General features: G+C 50.6%; 1 protein-coding gene across 3 annotated transcripts in view; it reads left to right on the top strand.

Annotated features, from left to right (window-relative positions):
• The window catches only part of LRRC20 (leucine rich repeat containing 20), a 73208-nt gene that overhangs the window by 35043 nt on the left and 17901 nt on the right, over nt 1-20264 (top strand). For all 3 annotated transcript variants that reach the window (XM_074339541.1, XM_019712462.2, XM_074339540.1), the window contains one exon: nt 16154-16321. In XM_074339541.1, coding sequence (XP_074195642.1) covers nt 16154-16321 — 168 coding nt within the window. The remainder of the gene's footprint in view (nt 1-16153; nt 16322-20264) is intronic.

Raw genomic sequence — 20264 nt, 5'->3', positions numbered from 1 at the left:
AGAAGGGACTTGTCCCGGGTCTCAGAGCAGTATGCCCTGCTTGCCTGCTTCACAGGCCAGGACCGCCTTTTTAGGCCACCTGTATTTAGACCGAGGGTCCCCCAGAACTGCATCCAGCTAGTTGGAATGGGGTGCTTGCTTTCCGGAGGAGGATAGAAAAATAGAGAATGGATGGTGGAGGTTGGTTGGGGCCCCTGGGAGGGACACACCAGGCAGGGGGGCTTCCTTTGGGTAAAAGGAGGGTTAATTTGTGCTTTCCTTTATTCAACCTTCCCTTCAGCACCTGCCATGTTCCAGACCCGTGTCTGGAGGCCCAGAAACAAAGGCCCGTAGACCAAGCCTCTCCCCGAAGGAGCCCAGGGTTGCAGAACAGACTCCAAGTGCTGTGTTACTCGTGTGGCCAAAATGCGCGGACTGCTGGGAAGAGGAATGAATGCTTCCCGAGAGCGGGGTGGGCAGTGGGGTAGGTGTGGAAGCAGGGGCTTTCAAAGGACTCAGATTTAGCAGTGCCTTGTGGGATGAGTTAGCAGGCCCTCTCCAGGGACCCCAAGACAAGTGTCAGAGAAATGTGCTTCGAGCGCCATGCATTCATGCCTCGCCTGTGGAAATGTACTTATCATAATACCCTTCGGTTCCAAAGTCTGTCAAAGGATGCAGTTTGAGCTCGTTTGCTGCCTGTGGTTCCTCATGCCCCCGCGCACCTCAGATGACAAAGGGAGGGCTGTCGTGTGCCCAGTAACTGGATTGCACAGAGGTGGTGACCGGGGCAGGGAGGGGGCTGGAGCTGGGGACCCACCTAGCTTCCACAGATGTGGCTCTGGGCCCCAGCCTTTGTTGTAGTTTCTATGTCAAACAGAAAACCCTCTCCTTTTATGTGGGAAAAGGAGGTTTGAATAGGCTCTGTTGGGATCCTTAGGGCCTGGCAGCGTTCTCGTTCTTCTCGGGGCTCTTGACAGAGGAGGCGGCTGCCATGGTGCAGGGGAGAGAGCCATCGGCACATTCCCTGACTGCCAGGGCGTCTCCTGTGAGTGCCCTGGGGACTGTCTTCTGCAAGGCTCGTGGGATCCTCAGAGAGGGGTCATCTTTCAATGATTCCATCCCCTTGATGTCCTTCTTCCATGTTATGGCAGGAAAAAGCAAGGCCTGAGAAGGACGATGGCACAAATGGAATCAGTCGAAAGGGCGGGTGGGTCCCAGTGTCCGCTGTGGCTCCCTCTTCTCCTGAGTTCCCATCTCCCCACTTCCTCTCGATGCAACTCATTCAGCTTATTTTACTGGGCGTGTCCTGGGCCTGCCCGGCCAGAGGGGTTGTGGGAAACAACGGAGACCACCCAAATGAAAACTGGCAGGGGCTGTTTGTTCAGAGCTGCTCTAGCAAGGAAGTCAGCCACTGTCCTTGCATTTGGCAAAGACTCACAGGCAGGCAGAGAAGTGGGAAAGCTTTGTAGTGGATGAGGGAGGTGTCAGGGGTACGCTGACTGGAGGCCATTGGCCTGGGGGAGCTGGCGGCAGGCCAGCTAGCACTGGGACATCTGTGTGATTGGTTAGGGTGCATATTTGGCTTTCTCTGGTTGGTGCTACGTTGGAAGTAGGGACAACATGGAGGGAAACTGTCAGCAACAAAGTCCTAGCCATTTGGGGTCAGTTGTTTTGGGGGGTTTGTTTGGCTTCCCAGGCTGTCAGTAGAGATGGCAGTCTGACTTCCTACAAGTCTGCCTTGCGGCAGGTACTTCCTGGGCTGGTTACTGGGCCTAATGTGTTGGTTTCCTGGACAGGTTGTGGGGCAGAGTTCTATTTTCATAGTTGGTCAGACCATTGTCTGTGTGAACATTCCGTTTCTCACAGCCTGCCTTTCAACTCGTTTCAGCAGTTCCCCTGTCCTGGGCTCGGCCATGGGCATGAACAGGTGAGCAGTAACAGGGGAGCCCAGGTCCACTGGGCACCTCGCCTTCCCAGCTCCATGCTGAGGGTTTTCCATGTGTCATCTCATTTAATCCTCGTGGCATCCAATATTTGGGACCGATAAGACAACTGAGACCTGAGGAGCCCACAGTCTCTCAGTGGGGGCAGATGTGTAAGCAGGCAACCACCTTATAATGTGCAGGGTGACGAAGCAGACATTTACTTAAAGTCCTGTGTTTTCCCCCTACTTCCTACTTTGCTTCAGCCCACTGGGTTACTTTTCTTTAGCTGATGGCACTTAGCAGCTGAAGGGGGAGAGGCAAGGGGATCCAGTGCTGGGAAAGCGGGGCAGACAGTGAAGCTTGGCAGCGGTCAGTTGGATGCTGATGTCTTGGTTTTAATCTGGGATCGGGCAGATCTACTCCATCGGACACGCATTAGATGGTTCCCTCAGTACAGCCCGACACTGGAATAGCCCGATCTGGGAGGGTCCATCTCACCTGAGTTATCCACGCGGGCAGCTCCCAGTTCTGATGACCAAGGGTGCCTACCCGATGGCGAGGCAGTGATAAGGCTGTGGCCTTTTGCATCAGTTTTTGCCATCAGTCCTCGAGGCTATCTGGCCCCTGGAGTTACCTGGCTGACCTCAGTAGGGCAAAGGCCAAGCTGTTAGTGATCCCTGCATATATGCTTATGGGCTGTGGGTCAGCCCTTCCTAGCAGAGAATTAAAGGAACCCAAATGTCATGGCCTTAGCATCCTTTGGCTAGAATCCCAGCGATAGGACTACAAGGCCAGTGGACACGAGCATTTCAAGCCTGTCTATATACACCATGAAGTTATCAAGCACTGATGTCACCCTGAGCCCAGGACCTGCCAGGAGGAGGAGACCACCCTCCCTGTGGTCAGGCTGAACCAGGACCCACAAGATGGGAGGCCGGGTCGTTTGGTGTAAAGCACAGATGCCGAGTTCTAGCCCAGTGCTGGGGCGTGACAGCTTCCCTTTGCCCTTGGGATCCACTCTCCTTGCTTACCCAAGCTGTCTGTCACCCTCGGCTGTGGTGTGGGTGCAGCCAGTGGGGAGCCCCAGCAGGAGATCAGGGGAATGGAGGAGAATTGGATCAGTGAATTTACTGTCCTGGCTACCTCCTTGTGAGGTCCACCTCGGGCTGGCTGTGCCTCTTGTATGGAGGTCACGTCTCTTGAGGTAGCCTCTACACACCTCTCCTTCCAGGTGTGACAGCTCCCTGCTTTTAACCCTAGGTTACTGCAGGATCCCTTGAGGTTCCCCTACAGCCTCCCACATCTTTGTAAATAGTTTGTTGCAAACAACTTCCACCCCTTGAATTACCCTAATTTGAGGGTGTCGTCTGTTTCTGGGTAGGGCCCTGACTGATTCTCTGTGCCACTTATTAGCTCCGTAACGACGAGCAGGTCGTTTAGCTGCTCTGCGCCTCAGTTTCCCCCTTGGTGTAATGGAATAATACCGGTAATAGTCTCTACCCCATAGGGCTCTTGCGAAGACTAAATCGGTTAACCCATGCGTGGCCCTGGGAGCAGCAGCGTCCCCAGTGCTGCCCAACCTGCTACCTGGCACGAGTGTTCACCTCCTGAGTGGGGGAATGAATGACTTCCCGTCATGTGGTCAGCAGAGCCATGAGCTCTCAGAGATGTCCACATCCTGATTCTTGGAGCCTGTGACTGTGTTACCGTACATGGCAAGAGAGACTTTGCAGCTGGGATGAAGTGATGGACCTTGACATGGAGAGAGAGCCTGGATTGAGTGGGTGGGTCCAGTGTGGGTCCACTGCAAAAGCCATCGGGATGGGAGCTGTTGCTGGAAACAGCCCACACCATGGCTTTCTTAGTGTATTAGCTGGACCACGAATGGATGGGGATTTTATCATTCTTATTTGCTCAGCTCTCGAGTGCCCGCTGTTTGCCAGCCACTGTGCTAGGAACTATGAGGAAACAGTTTACCCTTGGGGTCTGAACGCCTGGCCCTGGCATTTCCAGGTTGCGTGACCTTGTCATCGATTTCTGGGTAGGGCCCTGACTGATGCTCTCTGCCACTTATTGGCTCCGTAATTATTGGACCATTCCGAGCTTCCACTTTCTCATCCTAAGATGGGCATAGCAATATTACTTCACAGGAAGTGTATAAAGCTCACATGCTATTCATTTGTTCTCTTTATTTGTATATTCTTATTTTGGGGGTGAAAGTGATGGGAATAAATGAAATAAATTCCCTTTGGAGGGGAGTTGGAATCAGACTGGAGGGCACTTCTGCCACACAAGCAGGAGAATATGGCCTGCATCCTGCATCTTGCCAACCGTGGAAAGCAGCAGATCCTGGGGGCCTCTCTGCCCACCTGGCCCGGGACACGGGCCACACCTGGAGCACTGGGACAGGAACTTGGACGTCTCATTCCTCCAGGGCCCCGTCTAACATTTCTCACCCCCCATGTGCAGTGGGACATCCGAGTTTCCCTTCATTTCCCTGTTCTGAGATTTACGCGTCCATCTTGGCTCCAGGCTGTGAGGTTTAGAAGAGTTTCCATCTCCCCTCTGCCCTTCTTACCCACTTCCTGTGCATTTCTCTAGTTGTGATAAAGCTCTAAGCTTCACATGAAAACAGGTTCCTATTATTTGGTTTTGAACATGCAGTAGCGCACACAGTACAACCAAGGGTTGGAAGGGCTAATAGGGAAAAACACGTCTTCCTCTTGCGCCTGTCCCAGATGTCCCATTCCCCTGCCCAGGGGCAACTACCAGTACCAGCGTTGAGATATTTATTCCATGCCAGTGTGAGCATCAATGTATTTACTGTCAGTGGCATTGACCGTGTACCACCATGGGCAGGCACTTTTGTAAGCGCTTTGTAAGTATAACATTATTTAAACATTTACAATTTTGTAAGGTTAGTACTGATGTTAACTCTTTTTTTTTTTTTTTGATGAGGAAATGGGGGCCGAGAGAGCATAAGTAACTTGCCTGAGGTCACATAGCGAGAAAGGGGTTGGGACTGTGGGGCCAGACCCAGAGCTCCTTTGTAACTACAAATGGGAGTACAGGGTGTGCACTGTTTTGCAACTTGCCTTTTTCACTTAGCAATACATTTTTGAAATTGGTCCGTGTAGGGACAATGACAGCTCTCTTATTCTTTGCATGGTGGCAGAATGGCTATCACTGCATTTTAATTTGTTAGAGACCCTGTTAGAAGAATTTCCTCACCCCTTCCCTCTGTCCACCCAGGGAGTGGGAGTGGCTTATAGAAACATCACTCCTGTCTTCTTGCCCCTCTGTCCCCTGTGGGCAGCAGCTGTCTTTGTGCTGAGTGTGGGCCGTTTGAAAGACACTTAGTGCCCTACGTGACCCACTGACTCTGCCATTCAGGGGGGCCCTTACAGGCAGGAACGTGATTGCTCATTGATGTGGGGGTGGCGGCCAAAGAGCAGACTGAGCCTCAGTGGGCAGTATATTTGGAGCTGGCACATTCGCTCACTACCTGGCTGCCTAATTACTGCAGGACAGCCTCCTCTGTCCCTGAATGGAATCAGCAGGCCTGTCTCTCTCCTCTGGGGTCAGTAAGGCCTCTGACGCAGCTTTGGCCATTGTCCAAGATAAGGATTGTGCGGAAGTAATAAGGAGAACTTAGGGAAGGAGAGGTCCATTTGACAGACACCAGAAACCATAGTTTAGTAAAGGCAATAAGTAAGGGAATCTCATGACAGCCTGCTGTCACGCTGGGGACAGTCTTAGGAGTGGGATGGAGTAGGGTCTTCCCAGAGCCCCTGGGGGTCCAGGCTCTAGACTCTAGACTCTGGTGTAAGAGAGCAGGAAGAAACACGTGGAGCCCCCAGTGTAGCCCCTGGGACCAGAGGACCTCTGCCCTCTCTGTCTCAGAGAGAAGGTGGAGAGACCCTGGGCATTGTTGTGACCCTCAGAATGAGAAAGAATGTATTGTGACCCAGAGTCAGTTCTTCCATCACCATATATTTGATCCCCCTTACCCTCATTGCAGTCATAAATTTGACAACTTAGAGGAAATGGACCCGTTCTTTGAAAACCAGAAACTGCCAAAACTCAACCAAGTTGAAATAGATACTCTGAATCGTCCTATAACCGTTAAAGAAATTGAATTCATACATGCAAAGACCCCAAATAAGAAATCTCTAGGCCCAGATGACTTCACTGGAGAATTCTACCAAACTTTTAAACAAGAAGGAACGTCAATTGTACAGTGTCTTTCAGAAACCAGAGGAGAAGGACACGCTTTCCAGCCCGTGCTGCAAAGCCAGTATTGCTTTGATTTCAAATACAGATAAAACAGAACCAAAGGGGGAAAAAAAGAGAAGAAAAGGAAAACTACAGACCAATATCTCATATGAACTAAGGACACAAAAAATTTCAGCAAAATATTAGCAATCAAACCCAGCAATGTATGAAAAGAATTATAACCCGTGACCAAGTGGGATTTATCAGTCTTTTCCGATATACAAGTCTGGTTCAACATTTGGAAATTAATCGGTGCAATCTATCATATCAAAGGCTAAAGGAGAAGAATCATACAATCATATCTGTTGACAAAAAAGAAAGCTTTTGACAAACTTCAATAACCATTCATGATAAAAAAAAAGAAAAAAGAACAGTCAACAAACTAGGAATACCTCAGTTTGGTAAAGAACATTTATGAAAATCCTGTACCTAACCTCAGACTTAATGATAAAAGGTTTTCCCTGTAAGATTGAGGATAGGTAAGAATGTCTGCTCTAATTTGGAAAGTTCTAATCACTGCAGTAAGACAAGAAAAAGAAATAAAGAGCATATAGATGGGAAATGAAGAAATAAAATAGTCCCTATTTGCAGATGACGTGATTGTCTACATGGAAAACAAGGCATCTACAAAACAAAACCAAAAAAAACCTCCTAGAACTAATAAGTTCAACAGGTTCCCAGGATACAAGATCAACACAAAACATACGAGGTCATGCATACTCATCCTCAAAATGCTTTCTTTGGTTTCCTGTCTCACGCAGAGTAAATCCACTATTTCCCCAAAGTCTCCGAGGCCCTGTATAACCTGGTTCCTCATCTCTGTTACTTTTCCTCTCTCACTCCCGACTCCAGGCACACTGACCTCTTCTCGATTCCTTGGATGGGCCAAGTTCTTTCCTATCTCAGGGCCTCTGTACTTGTTATTTCCTCTGATAGCTAGCTTCCTCTGGGCTCTTTGCACAACTGGTTCTGTCTCATCCTTCCCTCTGACCTTAAATGCCTTCCTAGCCACCTGAAATAATCTTATTTATTTGTTTTTCTGGTTTATGACTTTCTCTCCCCACTAGTGTGCAAGCTTGTTAAGGTAGGGATCCATTATTCACCATGATTTCCCCGTAGTCACGCAGGCCTGCCCAATGGTCGGTGCTGAGTAATGTGTGGTGAGTGAGCGAGTGAAGGCTCTTTCCGTATCACTATGTCCGACTGATTTCCCCCGCACGTCGTGTGTCCAGCTGCACCCGCCTTCTCTTTCAGGTTCCCTTTTGATTCCTGCCGTTACTGTTAGTTTTCAGTTTTGTTTCCACAAAAGTCTCCGTAATTCAAGAATTAAGTCTCATCTTGTACCTCCCTAACAGAAGTAGTTTATTGAATGCTTTCGTTTTTCTTTTTTTCTTTCTTTTTCTTTTCTTTGTCTTTTTTTTTTTTTTTTTTTTTTTTTTGAGTGCTTTTACTTTTCAGGGATGATTCTTATCATGTTCAAGTCCAGGGCTGAATGTGTAGTAGGTGACTCATAAGTATCTGTACTGTGCAGCACATTCTGCCTTTCAGGACTCTCTCAACTCATCCTCACAGCCCTTCTGTGGGTGGGCGGGGAAGACCTTCTGATGAGGGCATCCCGAGGGAAGATGGGTCAGGGACAGGAACTGAGTTAGGCCAGAACCAGGCCTTCCTTCACCCAGCACTCAATAAGCTGGGATTTGCTGAGTATCTCCTCTGAGAACAGGTGCCACAGGGATTAGGGACGCAGCACTGGAAAATGCTGGGTGCCGGAATGGCCCACTTACCTTGGGGAGTTTGGCTGGGGGCCATATCCTGGTTTGGGGGTTGGGAGAGGAAAGTCAAATATCGTGGGGAGAAGTTGGATTTTGTGTGACCTTGGACAAGTTATTTCATCTCTCTTTAAATTGGGGGGAGTGGGTTATAATAAAACGATGATTGCATGTAAACCCCTAGAATAAGGGGAGCACGACCTGGAACGTAGTAGTGCTCCATAGATATTAGTTGTCATTGTCACATTTTGTTAAAAGCCTCATACCCAGTGAGCTAAACTTTTGGTATCCGGTAGAAGAGTTCTTTTCCGGAAACCCTCCCCCATGCAAGCCCAGCACATCAACACTTTCTTAGTGTAGCAGGAGCTTGGTTCGCTGGAGTGGGCTGACACTGCTTCTCCAGAGCAGAGCTGGGCCCCCTTTGAAGCTCCGTAATGGAAAGCCTCCTCTTCTTCCCCAATTTCAGTGCAGCCCCTTTGATTACCCTAATGCAATTAAGGAGCTGAACCCAAAGGCCTGGAGCCCTGCTTACCCAGCCACCGCTCCCCCTGTGCCTTCTGCTTTTCAGAAAAGCTTCTGAGCTGGGGGAAAGGTCACCTTTCAGGCAGAGCCAGCCCCTTCTCCTTGCAGCTGAGCTTTTTCTTAGAGCTTGTCACTGAAGAAAGGCCGGGCTTCTTAGAGCAGCCTCCCTGGGGAACGTAAAGCTGGGTCAGGGCAGGACAGTGATTTTGTGCCCACTAGTCTTCTTCAGAGCAGTGACCTCCAGAGAGGGAGACACCAAGAAATGATTTGGAAAGCTGCCTAAGCTCTGTTGAGTGAAAAAAGCAGGTCTCAAAAGAGTAGATACTCGTACGTAAGGCCACTTGGTTAGTTACCACAAATAATGTTTGCAGCTGGTTTATTTTAAGAGAAACTTCAGAAAGGTGCACTGCTTAAAATGAGATGCTGTTGCTGAAATTTGTTATCACCACGGGAGATACTTGTTATCACTGTTTTAATATTTTCCCCTCACTGTGTGTAGATCTCTGGGGTCTTGTTTGTGCTGGGACTCTTTTCTCAAGAAAAGTCATGGCCCAGTCCTCAGTGTCCACTGAAGGTGGCAGGTAGCCTAGCACTCAGGCACGTGAACAGTACTGGTAACTGTCAGAGAAACCAAACGCTATCCTAACTGCAACTATAGGATTTTGTTGTTTAAAGCCACTGAGATTTGGGATTATTTTTTTCTGATGCAAAATTGGCCTGTTCTGACTGATATACTTTAACTTTAAATGCATTTTCTGCTTACAAAAGCAGTATGTGCTCATTGTGAAAATATAGATGTCACAAAAATATAGAACATAGAAAAGTGGAAATTCTAAGCATTTTTTCCACCTCTAGAGACAACCAACGTTGTTTGGTATACATTCATATATATATATATATATATACACACACACACATATATGTATATATACATATATATATATACATATATATGAATATATACATACAGATGGATGGATGGATGGATATTGTTTTAACAAAACCAAAACTGTAATCATAGACTATGAGGTCTGACAATTAAGTTTGCCAACTTGTTGTAAAAATGTTGCTAACCTGTTTTGCTATCAGAGGGATTGTTCATTATGAATTTGTACGAACTGGACACACAGCTAACCAAGTTTACTATTTGGAAGTGCTGGGGCCGGCCCGGTGGCTCAGGCGGTTAGAGCTCCATGCTCCTAACTCCGAAGGCTGCCGGTTCGATTCCCACATGGGCCAGTGGGCTCTCAACCACAAGGTTGCCAGTTCAACTCCTCGAGTCCCGCAAGGGATGGTGGGCTGTGCCCCCGGCAACTAAAATTGAACACAGAGCCGCTGAGCTCCCGGATGGCTCAGTTGGCTGGAGCGTGTCCTCTCAACCACAAGGTTGCCAGTTCAATTCCTTGAGTCCCACAAGGGATGGTGGGCTGTGCCCCCTGCAACTAGCAATGGCAACTGGACCTGGAGCTGAGCTGTGCCCTCCACAACTAAGACTGACAGGACAACAACTTGACTTGGAAAAAGGCCTGGAAGTACACACTGTTCCCCAATAAAGTCCTGTTCCCCTCCCCCAATAAAATCTTTTTTAAAAAAGGAAGGAAATGCTGAAAAGGCTGCGTGAAAAAGTTAGACGACCTAAACTTTTCACCAACAATTCATGGTTCTTGCATCATGACAATACACCAGCTCACACGGCACTGTCTGTGAGGGAGTTTTTAGCCAGTAAACAAATAACTGTATTGGAACACCCTCCCTACTCACCTGATCTGGCCCCCACTGACTTCCTTCTATACCCAAAGATACAGGAAATATTGAAAGGGAGACATTTTCAGACAGAAAAAGTAGAGAACCATATGATTTCACTGATATATGGTATATAAACCAAAAACAACAAAAGAACAAGACAAACAACTGAAAGAACAAAAACTCATAGACACAGACAATAGTTTGGGGTTACCAGAGGGTAAGGGGGGAGGGGGAAGCAGGGCTCTAGAAGAGGGTAAATGGGGTCTAATAGGTGGTAATGGAAAGATCACTGACTCTGGGTGGTGAACACACAATGTGAGATATAGAGAATGAATTACAGAATTGTACACCGGAAATCTATGTAACTTTATTAACACTTTGTAAGCAGGCATTTTCCCGCCAAATCGTGTCGTAACGCGGGGCTTTTTTGACATTTTCTCGCTAAAATTAGACTTTCTGTAAAATATTCATATCTTTCGATCTATTTGATATTTTTCTATGAAACTTTCAGTGTTTTAGTTTAAAAAGAGGTCTCTATTTATTTACTTTGCAAAATTTTTGCCGGTTCCAACTAGAGGCGATATGACGAGTTTACTTGTTTCCCGCAAAAAATGTGTAAAGTTGTCTCCCCAATAAACTTTAATTTAAAGGAAAAAAAAAAAAAGAAAGGGAGGAAGACGTTTTGATGACATTCCGGACATCAAAGGTAATACGGCTACAGCTCTGATGGCCATTCCAGAAAAAAAGTTCAAAATTGCTTTGAAGGGTGGACTAGGCACTGGCGTCAGTGTATAGCTTCCCAAGGAGAGTACTTTGAAGGTGACCTCAGTGATATTCAGCAATGAGGTATGTAGCCTTTTTCTAGGATGAGTTTCCAAACTGAATTGTCTGACCTCGTGTGTCAGGGTGTTGAGAGTCAGTAAGTGGAGTGGAGAACAGCATGGACCCTGGAGCCAGACTGGCCTGGGGTCAGAACCTGGCTCTGCCATTTCTGAAGTCCTGATCTGTAAAATGGAATCCATTCTATACCTTCTTGTCATAAGGATTAACTTGAGGTAAAACATGGCAAACACTGAGAAGAGGGCACCAGAGTGTGGGGAGCGCTCTCGAGGTTTCGCTGTGTGTGTTGTTACGTAATAGGCCGCTTGTATAGTCACGTCCAGTTAGCCTGCTCCTCCCGAGATCGCTGACCCGAGGAGTCCAGGCTGTTTGTCAAGAGGACCTGTTGTACGTGTGGGGTGGATCACCTAGTGAGTCTGTAATTAGACGGGCGTGAGTGATGCCCTTGTCCAGAATGGGGTCTGACCAGATGGAATCAAACCAGAAAGTCATGAGGATCAAAAGAGCGTAGGAAGAAGAGCCTGCTGTTCAGAGTGGTTCTTGAGCAAACATTTCTGGAGACAGGAATGACTTGTTTGGCTTGCACTTTGTGATTAAACATGCTGTGTGAGGGAGTGGTCTTGGCAGCTGGTGAGCAGAGGGCACGTTCCACGGCATAGCTCCATTAGCCGTGTGCCAGGCCTGGGAACAGCAGGGACAACTTGGGGTGTTTGTGGTCAAGTAAGCCTGTGGCAATCCATTTGTTTGCATTCATTCGTTTGTTCATTCAGCCAGTCTTTTCCTGAGCACCCTCTCTGTGTCAGGCTTTGGGCGAGGCACACACAGTACAGGGTGACCCATGCTGCTCCTGGCCCTTGAGGGGCTGCTGGGCAGGCCGTGGGGCCTAGCTTGTAACGTGGCTTCAGGTGATATCCTTGGAATCCATCCCACCTTGACCTGTTCTAACATCTTTCCTGGACCCAGCCCAGGGCATTGCTGGGAGTGGGGAGATGAGAGTGGGGGTCGGTGTGTCACCCCGGGGAGGCTAGTCAGACGCTGACACTCAGCTGTACCCACACCCCCAGCCCCCCAGCCCTCTCCCCTGGGGACTTGGGAGCGCCCTTCATTGATGTGTGGGAGACGGGTAGGACTATGACCTGGATGACATCAGTTATTAGTTGGGAAGAGCCCTCTTCGGTCTGGGCTCCTTATCTAGGGGACTTTGAAGCCGGACACAGGGCCACCTACACATCCACTCCGCATCCTCAGCACGATTCCCCTGAACCTGAACACGAGGGGTGAGCACCGGCCTACCTGCAAGGCGAGCCTGTTTGCACTGCAGGAAGGAAAGCCTCTCTGGTCATTCCGGGTGCCTGTGTTCAGGGGTGTCATCCCTCAGCCAGCCCTGGGAATGATCCCAAACGCTACCCTGAGCAAGGGTGAGGCTTCCCAGCCTGGTCGTGACTCTTGGCTCCCGTCTCCAGGACGCAGGGCTGAACCTTCCTGTGCTCACCTTCTCCACCATCTCAGCTGATTGATGTCAGAATGTTCCTGCCTGAGCAGCACAGACAGTGGGGCGAGTGAGGCTCCCGCCAGTGAGGGACGCCCCTCAGGGTCCCTGTTGGGAGCTGGCTGCCAGGCAGCATGCTGGGCAAGGCCTGGGAGACCTCCGAGAGCACCTCTTGTCAGCCCCCATGGCGCCGCTGGCCCTGACCAGCAGACTGCACCCCGAGGCAAGCTCCCCAAGGCTCTAACACCCACCTCTAGGGCTGGAGGCGTCTCAGTGTTGAGTGGCTGTGATTCGTCTGGCTCAAAATAGTTTGATAAAGGCCGTCTTTTTCTCCAGCATCCCTTCCAACACCGTGACCTTACAACTGTGATCTAGACTGGGACATTTCTGGTTTGAGGCGTGGCTAACTAAGAACCCGGCTGCTGGCGGTGTCCTGGGTTTGTGTGGGATGAGTGGTGGTTCTGCTGATAAAGCCTTGGGTTCAGGACGTCCCCAAGCCGGGAATGAGAGACAGGCCCCCTGCGTTATCTGTTTGCTGCCTGTGCAGAAAAGAGTCACCATTCATCACATATTTCCCGAGTGACCACAAGGTGTCCTTCAAGGGACTGGACGTGGGAACAAAACTAAATCCGATACAATTCCCACTTGCGAGTGCCCCAGCGTGGCGGAGCAGGGGGCCTGCAGTGTGGGGGTCCGGAGGGCTCTCTGGTGGGGCTCTGCTCTCACTGCGGAACCCTGGGAAGGGGCTGTTGGGACTGCAGAGCAGCTCATCTCCAACACCCCAGGATGCAGAGGGAGGAGGGGGCCAGCACAAAACTGGTGGGTCCAGTGCAAAATAAAAATGCAGGACCCTCGCTCACAAAGCAGAAGTACTGTGAAGGTTCATGAAAAGCTTTTTCCTTTCCTCCGCAGTCTCTCAGTGTGTCATGGTGCTTTTCTCTTTGCTACTTAATGTCCTTATACGTAAGGAAAATATTAAAACTAAATTATTAGTACACATTTTACCATTCGTCTTTATATTGTACAATGCCAGTTTTAAAGGCAAATAGCAGAGCATTTAACTCATATGTGGAATCATGAAATTATACGATTTGGATTTCATGGCGCATTTCGAGTGGGCCAGAAGGACAAACGCAAGCCAGACTCAGGAAAGTTGGAAGGAGGAAGAAAGTGTGGACTCTGACAAGTGCCTGGGGTCCCCACCGCCCCCACGATGAAGGGCACATGTGCACATGGGCACATGTGCCCTCAGTCCTGACAGTTCCTATCACGGGCTAGACCTCCACACTTTGCCCTGGCCATGGGTGGGATATGAGAGGTCCGTCCAGGTAGCCCAAGGATCGTTAAACCTCTGCCTCAGATTGTGTTCCGTACCTGGGGCAGGGGTGAGCAAGAGTCTCCCTCCTGCCAAGACTCCACCTGTTGCCCCCCAAGACACCTTGGTGCTGCCAGCCCAGGGGCAAGAGTACCAGGGGACAGCTGCCCCTGTGCTCCACTCTATGATTCCATGGACACAGGTGCCCCCTGCCCCTCCCTGTGCCCAGGTCCCTGCGGTGATGCAGGGCTGCAGCAGTTACAGAGCAGGGGCAAAGAGGGGGCGCCCAGCATGTCCTGGGTGCCAGGGGGTAGGAAAGCAGGCTGCTGAGAACCCATCCTGGGGAGGCAGTGGGAGTCAGGACCAGGGGTATGAGCTGAGATTCCATGGCCCCCCCTCTACTTACAAAGATTCCAGGGTAAAATTATTAAGACTTTGTTATACACACAGACCCATGGAAAAGCCCCAAGACTGAAAATCTACCTCTGTAAGCAAAGGGAAGGAAAGACTGAAGAAAGAGCCTGGCCAGTCCATTGTAGTAATTAAAAGAGTTTATTAAGGGAAACTTACGCATGAGGCATGTCTTGGGCAGCTGCAAGATGAAATGGATTCCCAGGCCTCTTGGCAAGTGCCAAAGAATTCATAGAGTAAAGGGAGGAATCGTCACAGGTACTGGTACATGAATGCTGCCAGGTACAGGAAGTGACTACATGCTTGACCAGGTCAGGACAACAGCCAGTTCCAGGAACCAGCACACAGCAGGAGGCAGGGGAAGGATGCGGCTTTATGTCAGAATGAACATCGATTAAGATCAGACAGTCTCTAAGGGGGGTTTACAGAAAGCAACCTCTGTTCTGGCCCAGGTCCAGCTTGTGGAACAGACAGTGGTCACGTCATGGAATAGTCTCTCTTCCACACACTTTCAAGCTGGCAACGCAGAACACTCAACCCCAAGCTCAGGGCCCTTCTGAGCCTGGGACCCTGTGTGACTGCACAGGTCGCAGACCTGTGACACCAGCCCTGGGGGGAGGAGCTGAGGTCATTCTTCAGTTTACTTTGCATTTGTGGGCCACAGTGTCCTTTAGGTCAGACAGGGTGGGGAGGCTTACCTGAGTCATGTAACAAAGGGGGGGCTCTGTAAGCTCACATGGGGATGGGGCCCGGAAGCCAGCAGAAACTGAGGTGCTGGGGGGGACTCCCATGGTGGTTCTGCTTCTCTGTCTCCCCCATTCTCCTGCTGTCAGCTGGCTTCTCCTTCCTTGGGTTCCTCCCTAGTGTGTACTGAGCCCCTAGTGTGTGCCAGACATTGTGCAAAGCACTTTGCATACTTGTAAGCTTCACAGCAGCCCTTGCGGTAACAGTAACAATACCATGTACGAATGCTTACTCTGTACCAGGCACTGATCCAACTGCTTTATCCGTGTTAACAGATGTAACCCGCCAACAGCCCTATGAGGCAGGTGTTGTTAGTAGTCCCTTTCTACAGATGAGGAAACTGAGACCTAATGGGGCTGAAAAACTATCTGAGTGATTTAGTGGTAGGTGGTACAGTTAGCAGTAAGGCCCAAGGTCCCCCACTCCTAAGCCCTGAATTATGCTACCGCCTTTACCCCCTACATTGACTCTTGGGTTTTGCCCGTCATCCCTCCCTCTTGCCCAGGGCCCCAGGCGGTGCCCCAGCTTCTCTCTATAGAACACAGCATTTCTGCTTCAGTCCCCACCATCCCAGAACTGCCATGGGGCCAGGTTCCCAACAGAGGGACTCCCACCAGTCCAGCTTACCTTCTCTCACAGGTCCCTGCACAGGTATCTGGTCAGCTATGGCTGGGCTGGGGAGCAAGGTCACGTGATATAGAAAGAAGTTGACTGCCTCTGGTGGCTCCTTGAGCAGGAGGGCAGTGGGAAGTGGTGTCCCTCAGATGGAGGGGTGTGGGAAGCTGCAGGTACTGGGAGCCTGGGCGTTGCCCATCCTGACCTGTCCCATTAAGAACTGGAGTTGAGGCCTTGTCTTAGGGAGGAGCCAGCACGTCCTGACCCATCATCTAGGCTCAGGCTTCTGTTGGGAGAGCCTTCCATTCCAAAGCCGAAAGCAGGGTGCCCTGCTGGAAATGACCTCCTGGGCAGCCGTGGGAGTTACCCCTCCTCTTGCAAAAACAAACATGGAATCGGGTCCTGGGTGGGGAGAACTTCCTTTTGGTCTGGGGCTGCCTTGCTGCCTTCTCGGCCTGGGCAGCTGGCAGTGTATTTCTAGGTTGCTTCTCACCCTTCTTTCTCTTCCTCCCCGCCATGGCAGAGCTCCACCTGGAAGGCAACTTCCTGCACCGCCTCCCCAACGAGGTCAGTACCCTGCAGCACCTCAAGGCCATTGACCTGTCCAGGAACCAGTTTCACGACTTCCCCGAGCAGCTCACTACCCTGCCTGCCCTGGAAACCATCAATCTGGAGGAGAACGAGATCGTGGGTGAGTGGACCCAGCCCCTCCGGCCCCTGCACCTTCCTCTGTCTGCAGTTTCTTCCTCTGAACTCACTTTCCTGAGTGAGGCTCAGAGGGTACAAGGCAGCGGCTCTGGAGTCAGACGTTTACAGATGTCAGGGCAGGACTGGGCTCGCTGGTCTGAGATGCCTGAACACGGCACTGGACCCGGGAACGTGACTATGAGGCCCTGCCTGCCACCTGCCAGGGAGAGGTTGGACACTTGCTTTTCGCCTGGCAGGTAGCAGCCCTCTGCTTTCCCCATGGTGAGTCCTGAACTAGCCCGGCCACCCTTGGGCCACAAGCTATCCGTCCTGCATCTCCATCTGCTAGCCGAGGCTGCCTCTAAGACTCTTTAGCTTGGACCCTCTACACGTTTACTCCTACCTGAGTCCCTGGCTCTTCCTTCCTGGCTTTTTACAGTGAGCTCTTCACCATTAGCAAGCAGGGGCCACTAGACAGACATGTTTGGAACACCCTCTCTGTGCCTTCCAGTACAAATATGCTTCCCCTACGGGGCCAGAGGGTCTCCTGCTCTGGGTCAGAGGTGTATCTTCTGCAGAGAGCAGACCCCAGCAAGCCAGGGTCCACTGAGGCGGGGGAATTGTTCCTCTCCTCCTTTGCAGCAGTTATGTACCTGTCAGTCGCATAGGACCTGAGCAGCCTCTTCACCTGCTGTCTTATCTCCCCAGGGAGCACCCAGCATTCCCCAGGCTCCCGGGCTCCACCCCTCAGCTGCCTTGGTGATCAGGAAGCCCGTGTCCAGCCCCATTTCACCCTCTCACGCTGCCTCTGATGTTGGCGGTGTTAATAATCACCCCCTTGAATTACGCTTTTATTTTCATAAGCCCTTTCACAGCCATTATGCCATTTGAGTAAAAGCAAGAGCGCTCTAGTGGTTTGGAGCTGCTTGATGGAGAAGAGCCGGCCTCGTGCAGTGGTCAGCACCACATCTACCACGGACGCTACCAGCAGGACTCTGGCCTGGCTGAGTGAGGAGTGCGACCCGCTGACCTAGGAGGCTCAGGGCCCATTTGTTTATAGATGAGTAAACTGAGGCTCAGAGAGGTTATGGAAGACTCACATCACCTCTCTGAACCTCAGCTTCTTGTCAGCTTTCAAATTGAGGCTCTCCCTCCACCACCCCAGAAGGTGGCTTTTCCCCAGGCAGGGGAGCAGGGGTAGTGGGCATCTAGGCAGTACAAGAAGTGACTTTGCCCAAAGCGGGCAGCACAGGGTGGCACAATCCCCTTACTCATCCCCTCCCACAAGCTGAAAATATCCCTCAGTAGCAACAGCCCCCAGAGCAAAGATTGGCTATTTTGGCTCATTCTCTCATATACATAGCTCTGCCTTTCTGCAGTGACAATACTAACTCTACTCGTGGAAGCATTTTACAGCTTACCAAGAATGCTCATGCACAGGCCCGTGTCAACAGGGTACTTGTCCCCACTTGACATATGTAGAAACTGAGGTTCTAAGAGATTCCCTAGCCTTCACGGCCAAGGGCGTATCTCACACCTGGCCAGGTAAAAGAGACATCAGCCCCTGGGCTGTTTCGTCAGTTCAAGCTGTGACAGAGCCTCCTGCAACTCTGCCTGGGCCAGGCTTGGAGGATATAGAGATGCTGGACACCGCCCTGTCCCTGGTTTTCCCCAAGTGCCGAGCAGCTCCTGAAGACACTGGAGGGTCCCAGGGCGTGCTGCACTGCGGAGGCCTTGCGTGTTCTCACCCACCCCTCCAGAGGGAGAGAAGGGGCACATGGAGCTATTGTTGGAGCCTCTGTTTTCTACTTTTCCCTGATCCTTTCTCGTTACTTGGGTGGTTTGCTAATTCTCAGTTAATTACAAGATTCTGGGATAAGGGGTGGTCCCTCTATTTTCCAAAGGCCAGGCCACAGCCTTCATAGCCTGGTTGGAGGAGGAGGGCTGTAATCATGAAGAGGTGAGGGCCGCACAGACCTTTATTATGGAAATAGCTTTGCAGTGGCTCCGGTTGTAGCTGACCTCTTGCAGGATCTCATTGGAATAATTGCAGTAGTGGCTTAGGACCCCTTATGAGCCTTATTTTTCTCCTTTAGAGCTCTCAGAGAATGTTGGAAACTTTTTTTCAAGAAATAAATGTGAGATACATGAGTTCTTTTAAAGTTTAATTCGGTAAGTAGAGAACAGGCAGCTCTGAACACAAGCCCCAAGTATATCAGGAGACTCACTCTAGAGGGACCTCCGTAGGACGTGCCTCTGGCCGGGCTCCAGGAAGGAAGACTGGAGGCTGTGCAACCTCCTGGGAGCTGCCAAGGTCAGCTCCATTATCGTTTTTATGAATAGTGCTACCAGCTCAGCTTCCTCCACTCTCTGGGCCATAACGTGGGGAGAGGAGAGAAGGGACGGGACCTCAGCAGGGCATGTAGGCTGGGAGAGACAGGGACATTTCCGTCTGCCTTTGATGCCCGCACAGGCAGGTGGTGCCTGTTCTTGGTGCTCCCCAATGGCTCAATGCCCTTAGGTCACATGTCTGGTAGCACAGGATGGCCTTGTGCAGACAGTCCTGCGGTCTTTGTGTGTGAGGTGGTCTCCATGTCCTCTCGTCTCTGGACTCACCCTGCTTCCCATGTCCACTCAGCACCGCGCATGGTGTCGGCCTACAGCAGGCGCTCCGTGAGGTGGAAACACTGTGCAGAGCTGGAATTCCTTCTGAAGTGACTGAGACTCAACAGGGCAGATTGTGACAAGTGGCTGGTTCTGACCCACTCCTGAGTTGTGAAGTCACGTTCGTAGGTTGAGACCAGCCCGTGATGGGATGCGTCACATGTAGCATGTATACACATGACTGATATTCATCTTTTGTTATCGGTGTAGATTGAGTATTGCAACTTTAATACAGTGTTTTCCTTTCTTAAAATGTGTATGCATTTTTTGGGCACTCTCTGTGTATATACACTGGGTCATGATGTAAAATGTATTTCTTCCTGTGGGTCTTGATGGAAACATTGAAAGCTACTCCCATGAGTTGTCCTGCAGAAATCTGGGGCTCTAGTCTCGGCCGGCCTAGCCACCTGTGCCCTTGCAGTGCACACCCGTTTTTCCCTCCTGTCATCCCCACTCATGTCTCTGCCCACTGTGGTTGCCATCACCTGCATCTTCTTGATGACTGATTGTTGGGGTGCAATAAGGATAGACAGTGAGGCCCTGGCTGAGGGGATGTCCCCACTCACGTGAGTGTGGAGCCAGGCAGATGACAGGTTCAATGCTACTTGACTGTTAATCCCCATCCCATCCCACCTTACCCACCCTGCATGGCCTGCGCTCTTAGTCTGGAAGTCCTTCCTTAGATCTTACCATTTTCTCCGCCTGTGGCCAATCTCCCCAAGTCCGCAGGTCTGAGCTGGGTTCAGAGGACCATGAAGTAGTGCAGGTCGAGGGGCCTCTTCCCTCCCCCAACAAGCCCCCCAGCACACACAGCAGCAGATGTCCCCCTCCTGACCCAGGGGCCTTCCTGGGTCCTTGGGGACGAACTTGCTGAGACAAGGTTGTTTGCTCTGGCTGCTCCCAGGAGAAAAGGATTTATAGAGTATTTGTTTAGACAACAGTTAATTAGTTTCTTGGATGTGGGATGGTCTCTATATTTTCCAAAGCAGGAAGTGGTATACGGAAGCTTTGAAGTATTTATAAACAAGACTGCTTGGGGAAAGATAGTCTCTGGAGAAAGAGGGGCTATCAAGATGAATGAGAGGTAGGTCCTGCCCTCAAGCTGCTTGTAGGCTGTGGGGAGGTATGAGTGGAAACAGATACCCTAGATAAGACATGGCCGTAAATACTGGATAAGACTTGGTCAGAAGTGCCAAGAAGTGCCAGCGGCGGCCCCAGGCACAGGGCATGTGTCCTGGTGAGTACAGTTCCCAGGAGAGCCCAGGACGGTTTTGGAGGAGGGA

The sequence above is a fragment of the Rhinolophus sinicus genome, linkage group LG07 (assembly GCF_036562045.2).
Source record: "Rhinolophus sinicus isolate RSC01 linkage group LG07, ASM3656204v1, whole genome shotgun sequence".
Lineage (NCBI taxonomy): Eukaryota > Metazoa > Chordata > Mammalia > Chiroptera > Rhinolophidae > Rhinolophus > Rhinolophus sinicus.
The sequence above is the reverse complement of the archived record's forward strand: the minus strand, read 5'-3'. Positions and strand labels throughout refer to the sequence as shown.